General features: G+C 41.1%; 1 protein-coding gene across 4 annotated transcripts in view; it reads left to right on the top strand.

Moving 5' to 3' along the window:
* The first annotated feature begins 2,249 nt into the window (after window positions 1–2,249).
* LOC124142879 (rab11 family-interacting protein 1-like) overlaps window positions 2,250–18,791 on the top strand; it is a 64,260-nt gene continuing 47,718 nt past the window's right edge. For all 4 annotated transcript variants that reach the window (XR_007218703.1, XR_007218704.1, XM_046511566.2 and 1 more), the window contains exons 1-2: window positions 2,250–2,368; window positions 4,757–4,814. Coding sequence is in view for 2 of the 4 variants with exons in the window: in XM_046511566.2 (XP_046367522.2) it covers window positions 4,784–4,814 (31 nt within the window). In the remaining 2 variants the exon portion in view is untranslated. The remainder of the gene's footprint in view (window positions 2,369–4,756; window positions 4,815–18,791) is intronic.

Genomic DNA, 18,791 nt, shown 5'->3' with positions numbered 1-18,791 from the left:
TCCCGGCACGTCCCACGGACGTATTGGCTTGGCTAGAACCTTTAACACAATCGTTAAGCAAAAGTGTAAATATTGGTTCAAGTTGGCCGTGCGTGATCCCAGTATTTGACTCAGATTTGGTGATGTTAGGGCGCCAGGTCCCCCAATTAGTGGGGAATAACCGCGTTGGACTGACCGCATAGGTAGGTCGTATGTTTCGCCCAATTGTTGTCTTAGAAATGTACCTTCATCCACGGAATCCTCTGAGTAACGGTAATGAGTGAGTGAGTGAGTATTTTTTGCTAAACGCCGCATCACTAATCTTGCAGCCAGGTAACGGTTATAATAACGGGGACATAGGGAATAGGTTTTACAGGTTCTTGTGTTTGTTTGTTGTTAAATTCCCTACTATTCCAGCTCTGTGATGGCTGTCTGCAAATAATCGAATCAGAAACTGACAATCCAGTGAATGACATCATGAGCATCGATCTGCGTAATTGGGATATGATGATATGCAATCAAGCAAGCCAGCGAGCTTGAACACCCGATCCCGTTAGTCGCCTCTCACGACAAGCATATATATGTTGCTTGGGGTCGTGTTTCTTGTTTCCATACGAGCCCACGATTCGAACCCGGTGTTCGGCAAGACACGCGAATGCTTTAACCACAAGGCTATAGAAACACTCTCACTAAAGGCAGGCCAAATACGATGTGTGCCTTTGCACGAGACTGAAAGTTCAGTATCGACTGTTTATATATTCAGTGCTTGGCGTCTGTAGTTGGACAGTCAACCTTCAGCGTGGGCTGTGGCCCGGAACTGGACCGGGCACCCCAGTGGTCAAGTCAGCACGCTCCACGTTGTCTTTGGCGGTCGGGTAGCCTAGTGATTAAAGCGTTCGCTCGTCACGCCGGAGACCCGGGTTCGATTCCCGACATGGGTACAATGTGTGAAGCCCATTTCTGGTGTCCCCGCCGTGATATTGCTGGAATATTGCTAAAAGCGGCGTAATACTATATTCACTCATTCCATGTTGTCCTCCGGGGTTCGAACACATAATGTCAGTGAGTTTGGGGATTCTGGGTGTCGCCCGCTTAGAGTGGGTGGGTGTGGTTTCATGCCGCGTTTAGCAATCTTCCAGCAATATCACCCTCTTATGTACATCAGTAATTATATATTGTAGCCATTATGTTCGCCCTATAACTTAACTCTGGCAACAAACATGCAATCGTGCGGATATTTCGAATCACGGAAGATTTTATGAATGATGAACGAACTTCCTATAAAGTTGTATCAAGAGAATGGGTTGTATTTTATGTCTCTTTTAGCAATGTCACGGCGGGGGACACCAGAAATTGGCTTAACGCATTGTACCCATGCATGGGGGGTATCGAACCCAGGTCTTCGGCGTGACGAGCGAACGCTTTAACCACTAGGCTACCCAGCCGCCCCAGTTGTAACAATTTAAGCTTAGTGGAATTCAATGGCGGGATTATTGTCGGTCGGGTTGTCATGCTCTTTGACTTGACTGGTTCCGTGTCGCGGTTATCCATGTCGTGGATGGCTTCTCCTGCCGTCACTGGTTTGTCTGGTCCATGCTCGATTATTTACAGGTCGCTGTAGTGCAGCTGGATTAGTTTTGATGCGACGTTAACATCATTCACCACTCTCTGGTCAGATTCTATAAAGGCTTCCAATGTAAATATTTTAAAGAAATAAAGTCACACTACGTACGTATGATTGGTATGTTTTGCAATTTCAAAAGTGCCATTAAGAATAGTAATGTAATGTTTTTTATGGCTTTTTAGAAATGACTATAAGTTCATTACGTCCTTAAAATATGGCATCGTTAATACTGCTCGGTTTAATACACTACGTTTACAATATTGTAAGGTATTGACAATGTTACCTACAAAATCTAATTCATACTAAACCGAAAGTTTATATCAATCTGAAAGTCTTGTTTTCAAATAAAACCCCAGTTTGTTTTTATTTGTTTTCAAATTTGAATCATCTCCTGTACATATTGAAGTGTTGAAATATAATTTTCAGTTTTTTTTCCACGTGACGAGAATTAGTATTTTTAAGCAGATGTTCGAATAACTACATACGATTAACTTTTCTCATTTACAGAGAGATCGTTCCATTTGAAAAATAATGAAAACCCATATTGTGTGAAAGTCAAATTTCAATTTTTTAACGGTATGCAGGTTAAACTGGTATTATATGACTGACTTCCCCTGGACATACTACTACCTGTCCGAGAGGTGGCGCTGTTTCGTGATGGGCAAAGATGAAGCGGACACTTGTTGATAGAAGTCACACCTGAGTCTCAAAACGGGCAGGGAATATTTGTGTTTGTGTTATCAACACTCCAAGAGTCTCTGTGAGGTAAATACACAAAAACCGCGTCTGATCAGGCGACTAAATTCGATTTTTACCCCTGTATTTACAATGTTTATGTCAAGTCTGTCACACCTGTGTTCAACTTTTGTTTGAAACCCAGCATGTGTAAATGTTTTGAAATACTGTCGCGTGCTCATAACGATCATGGCAGATGCTCATTGATTTATAGATGTCAGCTGTTGTTTTTATGTGAAAATATGAAAGCGATGACGACTGTCGTTATCAGTAAAGTTTCAATCTACAGAACGCTTTTTTTGTTGTCATGATCACTTTGTTGACGTTTTAACTGTAAGCAGGTAAGATTCAAGTATTCAGGTGGTATGAATGAAATGTTATCTAATGTCATGCCAGTTTGTTTTTAAGAAGCTTGATATACAGTTTCACTTTTTACAGAGAGTTTAACACAAAAAATGAACATGACAGACATGCTGAATATTAAACACCTCTGTACATCTCGATATGAACTTGCTGGTAATCATTCGGCCTATATGTCAAATAATGACAAAGAAATTATTCAAAACAAAGATTGGGTCCTGTGACCGAATGAAACAACTGAAAGTTGAAACTAGAGATGTGTGCGAAAATATTACATCTGGGTATTTCATTGTGTCATTTTTTTTTATTTAAGTACAGACAACAGCTCACTGTTTTTTTTCTTAAAAACTGATGACCACTACACAACATATGCAAGTATGGGTTGTGTATATTGACGTGAGAAGCATGTTGCCCAGCATTGCTTCAGGTTCACAGTTGACACTGGTGACCTAATTAACATCTGTATATCAATTAGCACAGCTAATAGTATGGTCCAATGTATGCTTCAAATATGCATGTTTTACGACAAATGCTAATTCACTGAACATTTACAAGGGTTATAAAACTATATACCTGCAGCATGAATAGGTCCATGCCTTTTGGGTAGTGTTATGGCAAAGAATTAGGAGAGCAGAATCTAATCAGGCTGTTATCTATCACTGCTCTGGAGCATAGCATTACATCTTTACCTGTCCAGACTCTGTAATCTATGATATTGAAATGTTGCTTGTCAAACATGCCTTGCACATGTGTGACCGATGACATGGAGATCAAAGATAAGGTGATCAGTCATGGTCAAGTTGTGGTACAGGCCTTTTCAATCAATTTTGTATTACATAATTGCAACCTATGAATGTTGTGTTAGTAATTTGCACTTCAATCAGCTTTTAGCATTGATACTGCCTCGTGATTGACTTGATGTCACTGAAGGATTGAGTGTAAGTGTTTACATGGCATGACACATCTATCCAGGTTTGCAAAAAAACTCCATGGTAAATTGTCCTTTGTTTTCTACAGTATCATGTTAGAATATAAGAGGTGGAAATAGCTGCTTTTATTGGTTTGAAAAAATTGCTGAGTATATGCATATTGTAACAGAACAAGCTACATTACTCAGTCATGTGAGTTAAACACAAACTAGTTGGCAGCAACAAGTTCTTGTTGACATTGAATATAATGGAGATGTGTTTGTTTGTTATTATCACAAAACATATCGTATCAAGTATTACCATATTTGTCAGTATTTGGGGTAGGCGTAGCGTGACATCCCCATATTGCGACTGCCTCTGTGGTCAAGTGGTAGAGCGTCTGTCCGGCGACTAGAAAGACAGGGTTCGATCCCTGGTCAAGTCGTACCAAAAGACATTAAAAGATGGTACTTGTTGTTACCCTGTCTGGTGCTCGACATTAAGGGGATTAAATAAAGGACTCATCAGCTCAGATTTGGTATACTGTGTCTGAGTGGGGTATTCATGTTAAACTGTGGCATGGTACCTCAGTGGGCTAGCTGCACACACACACACACACATATGCATGCACATCGCTATATAAGTGCAATAATCTTGAACCCAACATTAAACCCCACTTCACCTCACCCCTAATTTAACGGACCACTGGGCAAACGCCAGTAAACTTTAATAATGACCGGTAAGTTTAACTTCAGGTGGTCAGACTGGCAAATGTAAAACAGTCAATGTCAGTCTGTTTGTGTTACAGAATGAAAGACTAAAATAGGACTATCCTGAAGTTGTCAGCTGTAGTTTGTTGTCATTGTCTAATCTTTCACCAAAGTAGTAAACATCTGAGACCTGCATCACTTCAGGCTTTCCTCCAACAGTAGGCTTACACACTGTGATATACATGGAATACGCAGCAGCAGTAAACACTCACTCACTCACTGTCCAATTGGTCACCTTTTCATGATGCAGTATTATCGTCATCAAAGCAATAAAGATATTGTGCTCATAATTCTCTGTTGCCACTTTTTTCTGCACTTATAGTGTAAAGCATTAATGTTAACTGATAATCACACTATGACAATGTTGTTGTTATTTACAGATGTGTTGATTCCAAGTAGCAGGGAGGATGTGGAACCCATCACATGTTCAGTTTACTGGTAAGATACAGTTACCATGGTTACACACTGATTCTTGCAGGGAAAGTATTAACCCGCTGTCATGCCAACAGACCACTCTGTGGGTACTGTCCTGCTCATGGACCACTCTGTGGGTACTGTCCTGCTAACAAACCACTCTGTGGGTACTGTCCTGCTCACAGACCACTCTGCAGCTGCTCTGTGGTTACTGTCCTGCTCACAGAACACTCTGTGGGTACTGTCCTGCTCACAGACCAATCTGTGGGTACTGTCCTGCTCACAGACCACTCTGTGGGTACAGCCCTGCTCACAGAACACTCTGTGGGTACAACCCTGCTCACAGACCAATCTGTGGGTACAGCCCTGCTCACAGACCACTCTGTGGGTACAGCCCTGCTCACAGACCACTCTGTGGGTACTGTCCTGCTCACAGACCAATCTGTGGGTCCTGTCCTGCTCACAGACCAATCTGTGGGTCCTGTCCTGCTCACAGACCAATCTGTGGGTACAGCCCTGCTCACAGACCAATCTGTTGGTACAGCCCTGCTCACAGACCACTCTGTGGGTACAGCCCTGCTCACAGACCACTCTGTGGGTACAGCCCTGCTCACAGACCACTCTGTGGGTGCAGCCCTGCTCACAGACCACTCTGTGGGTACAGCCCTGCTCACAGACCACTCTGTTGGTACAGCCCTGCTCACAGACCACTCTGTGGGTACAGCCCTGCTCACAGACCACTCTGTGGGTACAGCCCTGCTCACAGACCACTCTGTGGGTACAGCCCTGCTCACAGACCACTCTGTGGGTACCCTCCTGCTCACAGACCACTCTGTGGGTGCAGCCCTGCTCACAGACTACTCTGTGGGTACCCTCCTGCTCACAGACCACTCTGTGGGTGCAGCCCTGCTCACAGACCACTCTGTGGGTACCCTCCTGCTCACAGACCACTCTGTGGGTACTGTCCTGCTCACAGACCACTCTGTGGGTACTGCCCTGCTCACAGACTACTCTGTGGGTACAGCCCTGCTCACAGACCACTCTGTGGGTACTGTCCTGCTCACAGACTACTCTGTGCGTACTGTCCTGCTCACAGACCACTCTGTTGGTACAGCCCTGCTCACAGACCACTCTGTGGGTACAGCCCTGCTCACAGACCACTCTGTGGGTACAGCCCTGCTCACAGACCACTCTGTGGGTACAGCCCTGCTCACAGACCACTCTGTGGGTACAGCCCTGCTCACAGACCACTCTGTGGGTACAGCCCTGCTCACAGACCACTCTGTGGGTACAGCCCTGCTCACAGACCACTCTGTGGGTACAGCCCTGCTCACAGACCACTCTGTGGGTACAGCCCTGCTCACAGACCAATGTGCGGCTACAGTGACACACAGTAAGCTAGGAGACACATGTTGATTTGGTTGTTAAAGAAAATTATTAATAATGGTTTACATGTAATGTTTGTGATTTTTTTAGTAAGACCCCCAAGACGCACGCCACCCCTACCCCCCAAGTTACAAATGGCTGGACCATCCCCTTTTTTTAATCCTGGCTCCGCCCCTACACCTTATGCTCATAGTGACTGACACTTACAGCATGTACAAGATTGGAAACTGGTTATCTCTCTTGCCCCGGGATCCCTACAGGGAACTGAAAGACTGGTCTGTCCTCGTGCTGGACATTTTTCAAATAATCACGATAAAGGTGAACAAGTTGCTAGAATAATTAAACTCTGACATAATATAGCACCCAGGGCAATAATTCTAATGGCTACAGTGTGGAATTGTTGTGTACTGGTAGACACTCGGCCTTGCGTAATTGTAGACACAATGTTGGACTTGAAGTTTGCCCTGTACTAGAAATTTACCTCAAGGACATTTCCTGGAAGTGTTCTGTTGTGTCTAGGCTATTTTTACAAGGAAATGAAAAACTTCTGCTTATCTGCTAAGTTGAAGCATAGACATGATAGAGTTACAAGTATTAAATATATTATGGGCAAGCACCGAGAAATTGGTTTAAGCATCTTTTTTCAAATGTTGGATAATCATGACGTTTTTTTTAGTTGCTGTTTTTTTAGTTATGGAGCTGTTTTGTGTGACATGTATATGACATTGTGTAAATGATATCTGTAGATAATATTTAAGTATTTATATTTATTTATTTTTAAAATATTTATTATAATAGTGAGGATTATTGCTCTAAAAAATTCATATAAAATAGTCCTCAAAGCGATCATTGATCAATTATGATCATTTGAATTTTTTTCGCATTATACAAAAATTATTAAATTACAGTGAGTGAGTGAGTGAGTTAATGTTTATAGTCACATCGGCAATATTTCAGCCATATCGTGACTAAATCAAGTTATAAATTAATGAAATATTAAATTACAGTAATTATTAGTTTGAATTTGCTGATATGTAACTGTGTTTGAGCCAATATGAAAACAGTGCTTAGTTTACTGTGGTGATATATGATGTTTGTTTGTTTGTTGTTTAACGCCGCACTCAGCAATATTCCCGCGGTCTGTAAATAATCGATTCTGGGCCAGACAATCCAGTGATTGACATAATGAGCATCGATCCATGCAATTGGGATCATGACATGCTTCAACCAAGTCAGTGAGCCTGACCACCCAATCCCGTTAGTTGCCTATTACAACAAGCATAGTCACCTTTTATGGCAAGCATGGGTTGCTGAAGACCTATTCTACCCCGAATCTTCACGGTCGTGGTGATATATGATTGTTGATTGCCACTGTTGCTATCAGTCATTTCAGCAGGAAATTCATCAAGTTAATTGACATTACCTGACAAAATAAAATATGTTCTCAAACTAAATCTATATATCCAATTTCCTAATTGTTTTGTTCCATATTGCTCAGATATGACTGTAGATTGATAAACGACCTGACTGTCAGGATTGAGTTATTGACATATCATTCAACCAGTTGCCCCAGCATTAATGATAGGGCATATGACTCCTGCATCTGTAACACTACATGTGTTACAATACAGCTGATGTCTTGATAGCAATAGGTTGGGAAAAACAGCCTCAGAAATTAGTTTTGTTTAAGAAGAGTATAGAAGAACCTCAGTATTTTACAAGTTCTCAGAGCTTGGACCTACTCCTGCTTGAACAAGACACTTTCTGTCAGTTGTATTCTGTTCCTATTTGTAGCATCCTTGATGCATTTACAGTCCTCAAAGGTTACTGGTCAATGAGGACTACAATCAATGGATTTGACTTGTCCTTGGCACAATTTAGTCGTCTCAGGCTAACAGATTACATGAATTTTGAATGCTGGATTGTCAGACACTTGTCCCTGTCCTGAGGAAAGGGAGTTATCTGACTGTGAAAGTCCAGTTTCCACCCTTGCTGAACTAGGATGGAAAATCTGGGTTCAATCGTGGCGCCACCAGTGAGTTATGAGTTATGCCCCTTCTCTGTTCCTCCTATTGCCCAATCAGATTCCACCTCTTATATCACTTACACTTGCTTCAAATAATTGATGTTTGTTGTAATATCACGGGTCTTACTTCACAGAGTGACAAAAAGTTGACACCAAGTTTTCGATACACATGCTTTGCAAATCCTGCAATCGACAGAAATCTGCACGGCAGTTTTATGCACTGGAATTTTATTTCGTTATGGGATTTTTATTGGACTATGAATAGAATTGTTATTCCACCCCAAATATATCTCCATAATTCCTGCCTAGTTTGGCAAGGGTTGAAACTGGACTTTTATTGTCAGTTGACTCTCTTGCCTCGGGAAGATGGACACTCATTCCCATCAGTTGACACCAAACTGTTGTGAATCTTTACACCCCTACTCAAACTGCATATCATATGGAACAGGAACTACTTAATTATGTCTTTCAAGAACTTGTCAGGAAGGTGTGTGTAAATGATTAAGAGGCCATTATATATGTAGTAAACGTACACTAAGCTATATGTGTCGCCATGGTAACCACCAGGTAAACAACCACACTAACCTAGGGTCATTGTGACCTTTTAGATCATGATAGTGGGTAAACAATTAAGCTGTAACCACTTTGATTGTGAAGTCTAATATTTGCCAGTGTGATTACGAGCTAGTTTAATGATTTTGATCTGGATGTTTTGTTCTGTTGGTTTGCAGGCTGAACCTCGTCTGTGAGGCATGGATTCCCCAGTCCTTTTGAGTAACACATCTGTTTTACTTAATACCTTTATGATTAGAACAGAGATAAAAAATTATTAATGGTGACTTACATGATTAAAGAAGTCTGCTGGTATGGTTTTGTGTTCTCTGCACAGCTTGAAGTGTCGTTTATTGGGAGTGCTTTATCTACATAATTGTTGTCAATTTCTATTGCAATTATAAAGCTATACAGTCAGTAGACTAAATAGAATCAAATTGCAAAGATACATGCAGACTTGTTTGGGTCAGTGGTATATTGTATGTCCTCTTCTCTTGTGTCTAGAGGGACATTGAACAGGCTAATTGAAACGTAACCATGGTAACCATCAAAGCGTTTATGCCTTGGCTGAATAATGAAAACAGGTTATAATGTCTACAGAAAGTTTGAAACTCTTTAAGTAATTGAGCTCTTAGGATAATAATTATGATGTAAATAACTTGGGGATACATGCAGGCACTATAATTCTCTCCTGGGGGTATTAAATGTGTTTTTAATTATAGCAGTAGATTAGGAACAGACGTTTTGATGACCTGTATGGCATGTGCACACATTAATGATACTATGTGTCCTGAATCGACTGTATGCTGACATGTATCTCTGTAATGTATTGAAGAATAAACTTTATGCTTTCAAGTTCAAGCATTTGACATGTTCAAAAGTTAATGATGTTTGCCTGTGATTTCAATTATTGTTGTGTTTCTTGTATATAAAAAGTTTAAAATTAAGAGCAAAAATACAAGGGGCGCTTGCAGAAAGTCAAATGGGAAAATTCAAAGTTTTAGGATGTCTGTAGATTTAAATACAATTACAGAAAACATCAATGTCTTGACAACCTCCTTAGTTTCTAATACTACATAACAATATGTGGGTCTGTTACTGTCAGTTTAAAAAATATAATTTGAAGGTTAATGATCTGATTGTGGCTTCATTTAAGAGACACTGAAAAGTAATGGCACCAAGTTAAAGTACATAATGTGTAAATGTGACATTAAACTTAATATGATAATACAGCCCTAAATATGAATTTGATATATATTTTAAAAATATTTAGTGAAACTTGTCAAGTTATGAAATTAATAATACTTCATTTTTATACATTATGAAGTCATAAAAGACAACTTGTGAACAGCATGTTCTGCCACGTCTATTAGTTGACCTTATCCCAGCTTACGGGGCTTGACTGTTTGTTTTGAAACCTGATCAACATTATCCTTACATAAACATATAAACAAACACTTAACAGCTTATCCCAGGTAAGCTGATTGTTACGAGGGATAGTTCCTGTGTCCATGAATCAACAGGCCACAGCAATTATCATGGTAATGAAGCCAGTGTTAACAGCAAGGTGATAATATACACCAATAATTGAATAGCCTCAGTTGGTCAAGTAGGAAGCTTGTCCACGCGTGTGTACAGTCCCCATCAAGTGGTACATATCACATTAGCATGACTGAGGTCTTGTGGCTTCTTGCAGCCTTCATTGACAACATGATTGATGGTTGTATATGAACATGTGTTGATTGCCATACATCCTGACTGTGTGATATAGTAATGTATATCATATTTATGACAGATTGATCAATATAATGTTTAATCAAGGTCATAAGGTTATTGATGTTGTGTTCAGATGTGTTCTTGCGTATTTAGAGCTTTTTAATGGTTATATGGATTAATCAATATGTTGGTCGCATTATTGGCATGTTTAAGTCGAAGACTACTTATTAATGGAAAACATCATGTCAGTGATAAATATTGATCTCAGATCATGAAAATATAATGGGATATTGCACATTGTATTACATCTTCCGAGCCAAGAGAGTCAGCTGACTGTAGAAGTCCAGTTTCCCCCCTTGCCGAACTAGGCTGGTATTATGGAGTTACATTTTGGCTTGACTAACAAGTCTATACATAGTCCAATCAAAATCACACAACGAAATTGAAATGCGGTTTGTAAACTGTCGTGCAGATTTCGGCCGATTGCTGGATTTGAAAAGCATGTGCACCGCCAACTCGTTGTCAACAGATATTTTCCAGATCTTTCCATGTATTTAATCAAGATGCCCGCGTGATTTGATGCCCTTCGCGATGTAAGACCCGTTTCATCACAATATAGATCTTGATTATCGATCAGATCATCCTGACTTGGCGCCGCCATTTTGTTTGAAGCAAATGCAAGTGATACGAGAGGTGAAATCTGATTGGTCCATAGTAGAGCTTTAGAAGGGACATAACTCATAACAGCCACTGGTCATGCTGGTGGCGCTACGATCGAGCCCAGGAATTCCAGTCTTGTTCGGCAAGGGTGGAAACTGGACTTTTATAGTCAGTTAACTCTCTTGCCTCGGGAAGATGATTGTATTATTAAAAGGTATGCATTTGTCTGTGGTCTTTCGTACAGCTTTTCACTAGTCATTTTGGACACCAGGACGAATGTCCACCTAGTCTACTAGTCATTTTCAATGCCATGACAGATGTCCAGCTAGTCTACTAGTCATTTTTGATGCCATGTCCGACATCCAGCTAGTTTACTAGTCATTTTGGACACCAGGACAGACGTCCAGCTGGTCTACTAGTCCTTTTGGATGCCCTGACAGAAGTCCAGCTAGTCTCTAGTCGTCTGGAACTAGTTATTTGTGTATCATTTATACTGCATTGTGGCAGAAATGACCTTTAGTATAGCAGTAGTTCTCCTGTGTTGGTGGATGTGAGGCCATGTTGAACCCTGTCATGGCCTTTTTAATATGTAGAATCATACATACTCTAACATGCTGCTCATGTGCATGAGATAGATTGTAACTGGCTAGTCATGGAAAGGACAGAATATATCTGTTACGGGCAAGAAGAATTGCTTCTAGACAACTAGGATTAAATTAGTCTCCAGCAGCATGTGACTCATCCTCATATGAATTAAGTAACCTCAACTAGGGCTTGAGTCTAGAGTCCAAATTTACCACCCAGGTACCCATCACCCTATTACCCGACCCTACCCAGGTCCCATCACCCTATTACCTGACCCTACCCAGGTCCCATCACCCTATTACCTGACCCTACCCAGGTCCCATCACCCTATTACCTGACCCTACCCAGGTCCCATCACCCTATTACCCGACCCAACCCAGGTCCCATCACCCTATTACCTGACCCTACCCAGGTCCCATCACCCTATTACCCAACCCTACCCAGGTCCCATCACCCTATTACCTGACCCAACCCAGATACCCGCTGTAAATAGCGCTGATTTGGAAAAGTTTCACCATAGCCCTGGCAAAATGTATTTAGATACATGTGTAAAGCGATCTGGTCTTGCATACACTGAATCTTACTGCATGAAGTTTTATTTTAATTCAAATATTTAAAAGTCAGAAGGAATGGTGCATAGTCAGAAAGAAATGGGAAGATTGGTGACTTACAGTTTTAGATCATTTTTGTCATTAAACAATATATTACGTGACTATCTACGGGTCCGGGTAGTCCTGTGGGTACCCGGGTCCTACTCAGGACCCACTTAACTCAAGTACCCGAGTTACCCGTCCCAGCCCTAACCTCAACATATCTTTATGAATTTATTTGTAACTATATATCCTTATGAATTTAAGCTAATCTTTCACAAGTCCTTATGCATTTAAACTAACCTTAACTTTTCCTTTGATGAATTTAAACTAGCCTCGACATGTCCCTATGAATGTAAACTAACCTTGATGTGTCCTGAGGAATCCCAGAGGCCTCAGGGTTACAGATCAGCCCCTGTGTTGCACCTTTACCTCAAACCAGTAAATCCAGCCGCAGTGAGCCTCACAACCAATGCAAATTGAAAATGGGGATCGGGTACCTGCAGTTACCAGTGCTTGAAATTATAGGTAATGGGCGTCCAGGGGTCCCTGAGATTTGCTCCATTAGTATTTGAATTAAGGAACCCTCCATACCTTTAACATTTAACACAAGAGCTATGAAAAGACCCCCTCGTGTATAACATCAAATACTGAAATTTTATTTGACGTCAAATGTTCATCTTGTCACTGGTTGTTCGACTGCTAGGTGATGTCAGTGCAACACACGTGTAGCCCCTTTGCCAACACCAACCCACCGGTCATGAATTGTAAATGCCGAAAGGTTACTTCATGCTGAATAAGAAACAGGATCTTCGATGATTTGACCACACACAGATCATGCTAAGTGCATGACACATCATCACAGTAAGGAAAACCTGTGTGCATCTTATTGCTGGTTTGACAAAAGACGTATGTAGATCTTTGGTTTGACTCAGCAAGATTACAATTTGGCAGACCCCGCGGCATGCCGGGGGTATCAGTGGGTTAGCTTGGGTTCTAAGTGACGTAAGTCTATTGCTTGTTCAGTGTTCCCATTTACCAGTAATTACCAGTTTTTTACCTGTAAAATTTAGCCTTGGACTGGTAATTCATGTGACTGCCAGTCCCTGTGGACCGGCAAATAGAGTACCTTATTATCTTTATTGTTGAACAAACCATCAGCGATATTCATATAAGTATATTTTTTCAAATGAAGTCAGCCTGTCTGTTACCATCAGGGTTTCCCCTCGTTGGTTATTATTGCAAGGAAATAACATTTTGCTTTGCTTCGATGTTAAAAATATATCTGTAGCGACTTTGTCTTGAAATATATAAAATATTATTAAATAAATTGTGACTGAACTTTGTGGTTATGGTGTGTGGATCTAACTAAGTTACTTCAGAGCTGACTTCAGTGCATTGAACATGATGTTGTAAGAACTATAAGCAGGAAATATTTCTTTGTTTGTTCATTTGCTGAAGTTGGAACTGACATAAATTAGTTGGGACAGGTAATGTTAAGACACCACTGAACTGGATGTGGTTAGGCCTGGTGACTTGGTTATATGTCACTGTAACCAAGTGGCATGAGAGGTTGCTCATGATATCAGTCACTGTTTTTCTGGTCCCAACTAGATTATTTACAGGCTGCCATGATACAGCTGGAGTAATGCTGACTAGAGAAGAGAGCAAGAGAACACATTGCAGCCTGATAGGGTAGTACTGACTATGGAGCAAAACCGTCCTTGCTCCCAGGCACTGTTGAGCTGGTATGTGTCGCCGTCCCATTGATTCCGTCCACGTCAGGTCAGCACCTGGCATCAGGCAACATGTGTTACTGCCCTGACCCACACAGGTGAACAACAGATGAACAGGTCGGGGGTTATGATGAATCAAAGAGGATGTGTCTGTCTATTGTCCTCCGACTGCTGTAGTGTGGTGACAGCCTGATGTGAACAGTCCATTGTGAACTGTGAACGCTGTTTGTGCCAGGAGCGCCAGGATGCATGTACTGTTAGAGCAGTGTATAAAGCATCTTCCCGAGGCAAGGGACTATAAAAGTCCAGTTGTCACCCATGCAGAACTAGGCTGGAATTATGGAGTTTTATTTTAGTTGGACCAACGAGTCTATGCATAGTCCTATAGAAAACAGATTTTGGTCAATTGCAGGATTTGCAAAGCATTTGTACCACCAAATCTTTTCATGTTTTTAATCAAGGTGCTCACGTGATTAGATGCTCATAATAGCCAATGGTGGCGCTACGAGCCCAGAAATTCCAGCCTAGTTCCCACCCCTTCAAGAAATTCCTTTACCATTATTTTCAAGGCGATATAATTGGAACCTTGGAACCACAGATAGTCTGTGGCTATGGTTCCTCTACCACCTCATCTGAGTTGACAACAGCCGTTATTTTTGTCTCTGCTTTTTAGGGCACAGCAATATCACTGTTGCAGAGTTGGGCGGTCGGGTAGCCTAGTGGTTAAAGCGTTCGCTTGTCACGCCGAAGACCCAGGTTCGATTCCCGACTTGGGTACAATGTGTGAAGCCCATTTCTGGTGTCCCCCGCCGTGATATTGCTGGAATATTGCTAAAAGCGGCGTAAAACCATACTCACTCACTCACTCACTGTTGCAGAGTTGCTCCCCTTTGGCATGCATGAAACCTATGATCCTGGGTTCAAATCTTAGAAATTCCCTGATTATGTTTTTAGGTTTGTCAGTGCCATGCTTGATATATCTGAAATATAGATATCTGAAATATAGCTCAAAGCAGTGGTAAACCCAACTCACTGAATCCAACGTCTATGCAATGACTCCAGATTGACCCATTAGAAACATACGCTGATTAGTGTAGAACTAACTCAATTCTACTTTGAGTCTGACTGAACTGTGTCTAAAGATCCAGGTTAGAACTGGTCTTCCGCAACCCATACATAAGAAGCGGCTAACAGGTTCGGATGGGCAGGCTCACTGACTTCGTTGATGCATGTCATCGTATCCCAATTGGGTAGGTCAGTGCTCATGATGTCAATCACTTGATTGTCTGGTCCAGACTTGATTATTTACAGCCCGCTGTCATCTAACTGGAATATTGCAGAGTGCGGTGTAAAACAACAAACCAACCAAACCAACTAACTGTGAAATAAAACAACATTCACTCACCTCTTGTGACAAAAGACAAGATATTCACATCTAAATATTTTAAACAAACACAACTGAATTGACCAGACATCAGCTTGTGATGAGATTCTGCCGCATTCCACATTACTCATTCATGTGCCTCTGAAACCACCCTGGCTGTTGACTGAGTGGGTGTATTTTAATGTTGCTTTGATTGACAGCGAAGTAGCCATTCCCTTGAAATACCTTTCATTCAGGCAGCTCTGTCCCTGCTTCCCCAAACACAGTGTTACAAGGGCCGCATTGTAAGTCAGCAGACAAACTTGTTCAGCCATTTTTCTTTGGTTTGTCCAGGCATGTTTTTTTCTCATGGAGTGTCACTGATTCGGCATTGGACATGTTCAGTACATGTATAATATTAGATTTGTGGTTTGGGTGAATTTGGTGGAATACATCTTTTTTTATGTTGAAGTTGTTGGAATAGTGTTTATTTGCCAAGGATGTGTGAAGTGTCTTATTCATAATATTTGTATAAACAGAACAAGAAATGAAGAAATTATTTGAACTGACCAACTCTGAGGGCACTTTCATAAGTCTTTGTTCATGGTTATAAACTAGTGTTGGCATAATTTTGTTTTTTTTCTTGTTTTTTTTTGTTTGTTTTTTTTTTGTTTTTTCTTTTCTTCACATTAGAATGAATTCAAAGTATTTTCAGTGTCAACTGTAAATATTTGATGGATGTCCAAATGTCTGAAATTAAGCATAATAAAGTCAGGGGTCATTGTCTTAACCCCATTGTTGATATTTTAATATTTACAGAGTGAGTATGGTTTGGCAATTATTCCAGCAATATTATAGTGGGTGACACCAGAATGGGCTTCACACATTCTGCCCATATGGGAAATTGAACCAATTCCAGAGCTTGGCGTGATGATTGAACACTTTGACCACTCTGCTACGCCACTGCCTCGTTTCAAGATTTAGGAGGCCCTGGATCATGTTGATTAAATTAGTATTGCACAAATCAAGGACACCCACGACACGTCATTCATTTTATAACACTGATGTGTAGTCTTTAGAAATACCGTGGTTGGACAAAATATGTATTTCTCAAGATCAATCTTGTTTTGACAATTTAATTTGGAAAGGTTAAATCATGAATGTTCCTTTTTGTGTTCGCGTTGACATTCCCGGAATGAGATGGAAAGCTGTGATTGATCATAAGTCAGTCATCAAAGTGATGATCGTTCCTGGTTTATGATCAGATCCCAAACACTAAAACCAATTCAGTATCGTCTGATATCCCACACTCCCATAAGCCCCGACAACATCGTTCCTGACGCCCTCAGCAAGCCATGTGTGAATATGCACACCTCTCCATTCACTGTAATGACCTCCGTGTACACCAGTGTATTAACATAATACAGTGAGAATATTCCCCTGGCAGAATATAACAGTCTGTAACTCTCCCCACTGAGGGCCACGTTATGTCAGCGATGAACTCACAATGACAGGAGTGGAGGTCAGTGAGTTTGAGGCCCACCCAGGTACATTAAATCTCAAGCGAGGAGACAAGTGACCTCGAGGTCAACTCCTTGCACATATCACCTGTTCTTCTTGTTCGGGTTTGAATATGTATGACCTGGAATGGGAGAGCTGGTTTTTGGGTGATGCCTAATACAGGAAGTGTTGCTGTCACTGCAGATGTATCATGCATGCTTTGATCGGAGTCGGTGACCTTGGTTTTGCGTGTCTGTATAGCTGGGACAATGTTTGTTGAATACCATTAATTTGTGTTTCAAGTCAACTGGTTGTACTCGGGAGTGATAGACAAATATAGTTTATACACTGACAGGTACATGTTCTTGACTTCTCTTACAAGGAAGCTATATAAATTTATTCTCTATAGTTGAATTACCGGTTACAACTGTTGGTGAAGTGCTGTCTCGAGCCAATTTGCAACCCTAGCAAATTTGATTTTAGTCATTCAAAGCCTCCTTTACTTGTCTGTTAACTCAGCTGAGTCAAGTATTACCAGTGACCATGAAAATCAAGGGAACGTCATTGTCTTTGCCCTGAGGTTAAAAGGTATACAATTTAGGGCTCCCTAGATTTAAATACTAGGAGCAAACCTCTGGGACCCACGACCCCTTTCATTTTGAAAACTCACCACTGTGAGACAATGTGCAATTTGAGTTTTCATGTGATGATACGATACCTGATACGTTCTTTTCCTTATCGGAATAAGCTGATACACTGCATAAATGAATTACCTACTCCTGCCCCAACTCACCCACGAGTTTTTGTCAATCAAATATCGCAAACTGTATTGTAATAGCATTTCGAGTTCACTGCTAAAAATAGCCATGGTACAGACATGTGTCTACATTAGCTTTTGCTTTGGATTCTGCTCTGAAATAATTATAATCAAGAAGTTTACACGTGATCATACGTTTATATGCATTTCATGGTACATATCATATCGTGACCTTTCTGTTTCGTTTCACCCCTAATGTCTTAGTTTCATACGAGGCACAAATGGCAACAAGGTGTTTGAATTTTTGAGGCTACCTCCACTAAGGCGATTGGCGAGATTCACACCATGCCTAGCAAGTTCAAGACATTAAGACAACACCTCGTTGGTCCGCTGACTCAATTAAATTAATTAATTAATTTGATCATGCTGATAAGGAAGATCAATCTAGCAATTAAAAGATTACCCAAATACACAGAGACCATGTCTGAAGTTCCTGCATTGCACTCATTACAGTAGACAAAGACTGACAGTAGCAGGCTGTCTTTAGGAAGTATTGAGCCTCACTCACTCCAATACATAACCCTTTTCATGGATAACAACTTGTTTTATTCTTTGTAACAACGTTTCAGAGCTACTTCATGCCCTTTCATCAGGTGAATACTGAGTCGAATGAAGTCTTTGATAGGCATTCAGAAGTTGGATGATGAATTGGCAAGAAGTAGCTCTAAAGGGTCGTTACACTAAAAAAAAGAAGTTGTTATCCATAAAAAGTTTTATGTATTCATGTTTTTCCAACTTCTAAATGCCTGTCAAGGGGCACTAGACGACTGGGCCACCCGGTTACGTCTAAGGCGCCGCGATTCGCTGTGCAGAGTTGCATCCCTTGGGCACGTTTATAAGAAACCTATGATTGTGAGTTCGGATCCTGATTCGCCTTATTATGTTCTAGGTTTGTCAGCACCATACCCGTGCTCATGGGTTTCACCGAAGTGGTAAACATCTGAGACCTGAATCACTTCGGGCTTTCCTCCCACATTTAGCTGACACGCCGTGATATAACTTGAATACTGTTAAAAGCGGCGTTAAACCCAACTCACTCACACTCACTCAAAATGCCTGTCAAAGACCTC

The sequence above is a fragment of the Haliotis rufescens genome, unplaced genomic scaffold, assembly GCF_023055435.1.
Source record: "Haliotis rufescens isolate VD_foot unplaced genomic scaffold, xgHalRufe1.0.p SCAF_6, whole genome shotgun sequence".
Lineage (NCBI taxonomy): Eukaryota > Metazoa > Mollusca > Gastropoda > Lepetellida > Haliotidae > Haliotis > Haliotis rufescens.
Note: the sequence above shows the minus strand (reverse complement) of the source record. Positions and strands in the feature narration are given on the sequence as shown.